This window comes from Nannobrachium achirus (genome assembly GCF_963921795.1).
Source record: "Nannobrachium achirus genome assembly, chromosome: 2".
Lineage (NCBI taxonomy): Eukaryota > Metazoa > Chordata > Actinopteri > Myctophiformes > Myctophidae > Nannobrachium > Nannobrachium achirus.
The window spans coordinates 77,636,642-77,641,498 of NC_137811.1; the positions used below are offsets into that span (position 1 = coordinate 77,636,642).

Consider the following 4,857-nt stretch of genomic DNA (forward strand, 5'->3'; position numbering starts at 1 on the left):
TTTTTCTATCATTATTTTTGCTCCATGTGTGCGTCTGTACAGCATTCAAACAGTAGGATTGCTTATTGTCAAGGACGGAATTATCCAATATTACATTTGGTATAACATGGTTCTATTGTGAAAATAGCAGATCTACATGCTCACAGCGCCTCGCGTCACGAGGCGTTGTGAACATGTAGATCTGCTATTTTCACAATTTCTGCCTCTATATATTTGACAATTTGGACAATGTTTAATTTGTCATTTTAGAGGTATTAAAAAGTCCTTAAATTGTCACTTTAGAAATGTGCAGATACCCTCTATACACTTAAACGTTATGTTGGTTTGTTTACAGTTGAGTGAGAAAACAATGTTTCACATTAAGTTAATCATCTGGGGGACCCCCCAAAATAATTGGGGGGGGGGGGGGGGGGGGGGGTCGTGTGTGATGTGATGACGTCATCAAACGATAAAGTCGACTTCAACTCAACTTTTTACTGAGTCGAGTCGACTTGCAAAAATCACAAGTCGTTAATGCCCTAGGGTGCGCATGTGTGTGCTTGTGTGTGTGTACATAATCAGTGTGTGCTGCTGATGTGCACTGTGGTGTGTTGTTTTGGCTTTCAGAGGCAGTGATTCAATGGAATATGTGGTAAGATTTTCATATCAATGCATACTGTAGTAGACGCACACACACACACACACAGTGTGTGAGGGTACTGGTGGTCTGGACTGGTCTTGTGTACACTCAAACCCAGGGGTTTTCAAAGTGGGTGACAGGGCACCCTGGGGTGCCGCGAGATAATTTGATCATATTTGGAATTTATTTGGAGACTTGAAAAAAATATTTAGTATCATTTTTAACTTGAAGTACATTTATTTTTGTCAGTTCTTCTAACCAAAATGGCTATTACGCGTTGTGAGCTTGTAGATCGGCTATTTTTTGGCAAAGACATTTGATAGAGAGTGAAAAAAGACTGTATCAAGTACGTATATTATAAGTACCCTTGCCAAGAGGGTTTAAGTGGTACCAGATATGCAGCTCAGCAAATAAAAGGTGAATTGATCCCAGTGCATGACGGAGGACGATATCACCATAAACAATAATATGGCGTATGGTCCCATCCCTCTTCATTTACACATCGTATGGTCCCATCCCTCTTCATTTACACATCGATATCACCATAAACAATAATATCCCTCTTCATTTACACATCGATATCACCATAAACAATAATATCCCTCTTCATTTACACATCGATATCACCATAAACAATAATATCCCTCTTCATTTACACATCGATATCACCATAAACAATAATATCCCTCTTCATTTACACATCGCCGAAAGACACATCTTGCTCGCCAAAAATGGCCTGATCTGCAAAACACTTTTTTTTACTGATCACAAAATACATTTCAAAATGGTTTCCTTGCCAGGGAGGAATTGGACTGGCATGTCCCCCTGACGCACAGCGTCATGTCCCCCTGACACACAGCGTCATGTCCCCCTGACGCACAGCGTCATGTCCCCCTGACGCACAGCGTCATGTCCCCCTGACGCACAGCATGTCCCCCTGACGCACAGCGTCATGTCCCCCTGACGCACAGCGTCATGTCCCCCTGACGCACAGCATGTCCCCCTGACGCACAGCATGTCCCCCTGACGCACAGCGTCATGTCCCCCTGACGCACAGCGTCATGTCCCCCTGACGCACAGCGTCATGTCCCCCTGACGCACAGCCTCATGTCCCCCTGACGCACAGCGTCATGTCCCCCTGACGCACAGCGTCATGTCCCCCTGACGCACAGCGTCATGTCCCCCTGACGCACAGCGTCATGTCCCCCTGACGCACAGCGTCATGTCCCCCTGACGCACAGCCTCATGTCCCCCTGACGCACAGCCTCATGTCCCCCTGACGCACAGCGTCATGTCCCCCTGACGCACAGCCTCATGTCCCCCTGACGCACAGCGTCATGTCCCCCTGACGCACAGCGTCATGTCCCCCTGACGCACAGCCTCATGTCCCCCTGACGCACAGCCTCATGTCCCCCTGACGCACAGCCTCATGTCCCCCTGACGCACAGCATGTCCCCCTGACGCACAGCATGTCCCCCTGACGCACAGCGTCATGTCCCCCTGACGCACAGCGTCATGTCCCCCTGAAGCACAGCGTCATGTCCCCCTGACGCACAGCGTAACCGATGAACACTTGGAAAAGTCGTGAAAATGTGTGCAAATCTTTGAATATATGTATTTTTAAAGCGAACGTTTGTAACTAAAATTTTGCTTCTGGGGTGGCCCCTGGAACTAGATATTTTGAGATGGGGGTCCGTGGCCAAATACATATCATTTTGGGGGTCCTTCACATGAAAAAGGTTTGAGAACCACTGACATAGTAGTCTCTCAAGAAAAGACTAACTGAGCTCCAGTTGAGTGAAAAGAACCTTTTCTTTGACCATGGCTGGCCAGATTGCTGACATAGAAACATAGGTTTTTCAAAAAATCTTAGAAGGATTCAAAAGACACTTATAGAATCGGGTCAAAATACTTATTTTCACGAAAATACAATGAGCTTGTAGATCTGCTATTTTTCAATAGTTAAAGCATAAAATAATGATACACAATGTGTACCAGTTCTGAATGGGTTAAAACTCATTACAAATGGACATTATATTTCCATTAAAATCACCCACCTGCTGTTTGTAAGTGCAGTGTTTGCACCCCCACAATGAAAATACTCATACATAAACATAACATAATCATTTTGTCCACATTCTGCATTGTAATGTTAAAAAAGCTATTTGTTCTAAACTGGCTTTGCATTGTAATTACCAGAGTGAGGACCACGGCTCACTAGCTAAATGTTTACTTCACATGTGTATCGTAATAAATCAATTCTGTCGTCGGGAAGAAACCCGAGATGAAATATAATAGCTGATTAAAAAAATAAAAATCCCCAAAGACAATAAGAATGACCTGAATCCAGCATCAGTCCCTGACCACTCTGTGCGTGCGTGCGTGCGTGCGTGCGTGCGTGCGTGCGTGCGTGCGTGCGTGCGTGCGTGCGTGTGTGTGTCATGGTGGCGTAGGGTTTGGGGCAGTATGGTTATTGGTTACGGGTGTTTTTTTGTGTTTTTTTCTCCACCAATCAGCACTCTGCATGACTAATCAATCACTTGTGATTCTCTTCAAATCTTGCACCAAAATTCCACTGTAAAAAAATGAATAATTTTAATTCACTGTACAATCATTATTATTAATAACATCTGTGTTTGTGTGGCCTTTTACAGACGGTTCTCTGTGTGAACCGTCGGCCAAAAGGAAACGCACCAAGCACTGTAGCGTCGCTGTCGGGTGGAAACCTTGTATGTCCAAAACCGTTCGTTTTGCATTTATCATTTTAAAAATGATTCAAACTAGTGAGAACAGCCGATCTACAAGCTTGTAGATCTGCTGTTTTCACAAGTCTTGTGCGACGGCCTTGCATGATGAAGCAGGGCTTTGCTTTATGAAAAAAAAACATACAAATTTGAAACTTGGAGATACGAGGTTTCTGCCCGACACTGACGGTATCTATCTATAAATGCGACAAATCTCTGTCTGTTTGTTTGTTTGTAATCCACGTATCTCGAGAACCGTTCATCCCACCGGCTTCAGATTCGGCACGCACGTTCCCCGCCGCGGCGCGGAGTGCAGTGCCGGGCCTCGACCCGACCCGACGCGCGGTTTTCCGAAACCGGCCCGAAACGTTCGGAATATCCTTATGCGGAGCTGATTGTTGACATCAGGCTGTTCCGGAGGAAATCGGCGCAAGCGCTGACTCATTGTGACATCACTCATAAAAGGCTCTGACATCACGTACGCCACATGAGTCAACAAAAAATCTCTGAATATCTCCATATATAGCATATATGGGCATAAAATGGACGCAGAATCACAAAGATCTCCATATACGGGCATAAAGGGACACAGACAGACGGATACAGAGATCTCCATAAATGGGCATATATGGGCATAAAATTTACGCAGAATCACAAAGATCTCCATATACGGGCATAAAGGGACACAGACAGACAGATACAGAGATCTCCATATATGGGCATGAAATGGACGCAAATAGACAGATATCTCCATATATGGGCATATATGGGCATAAAATGGACCCAGAACTATATCTGCAGTGATCTCCATATATGGACATAAAATGGACGCTGACAGACAGACAGATAACAGATATCTCCATATATGGGCATAAATGGACACAGGCAAACAGATGGTCAAAACGGGTCCTATGACAACAGGTATAATGGGGTTTGCATTAAAGGGCGGGGCATTCATTCCCTATTTACATCGTTCCCGAGTTGGCCAGGTCGCCGACTAGACGCTGGGCCGCCCCAGCTTCTAGTATAATAAATAAACAAACAAACAGACATGCACAGTTCTACCCAGTAGAGGGGTGTCGGTGTGGTGGGTAGCGGTACTGCAGGCTGAGTTTTGGGGATGTCAGCTGAGGACTGGGTTCTCGGTTCCAGGGTGTTTTCTAAGACAGGGGTTTTCAAAGTGGGTGACGGGGCACCCTGGGGTGACGGGGCACCCTGGGGTGCCGGGGCACCCCGGGGTGACGGGGCACCCTGGGGTGCTGTGACGGTAGTCCAGGGGTGCCGCGAGATCATTTGATAATATTTGGAATTTATTTGGACACTTGAAAAAATATTTAGTATCATTTTAAACTTGAAGTACAAAGTTATTTTCAGTCTGTTCTAACCAAAATGGCTGTTATCTCAACGTTTTCCTCGCAACATAATCACTAAAATATCATCACTGTCGGGCAGAAACCTCGTATCTCCAAGTTTCAAATGTTCTTTTGGTAAAGC

The 4,857-nt window shown here is 45.4% G+C and overlaps 1 protein-coding gene across 1 annotated transcript in view; it reads left to right on the forward strand.

Annotated features, from left to right (window-relative positions):
* The first annotated feature begins 611 nt into the window (after positions 1-611).
* shc1 (SHC (Src homology 2 domain containing) transforming protein 1) overlaps positions 612-4,857 on the forward strand; it is an 87,582-nt gene continuing 83,336 nt past the window's right edge. Inside the window, 1 exon segment of the mRNA XM_080753146.1 lies at positions 612-631. Within this exon segment, the coding sequence (XP_080609272.1) occupies positions 620-631 (12 nt within the window). The 5' untranslated portion in view covers positions 612-619.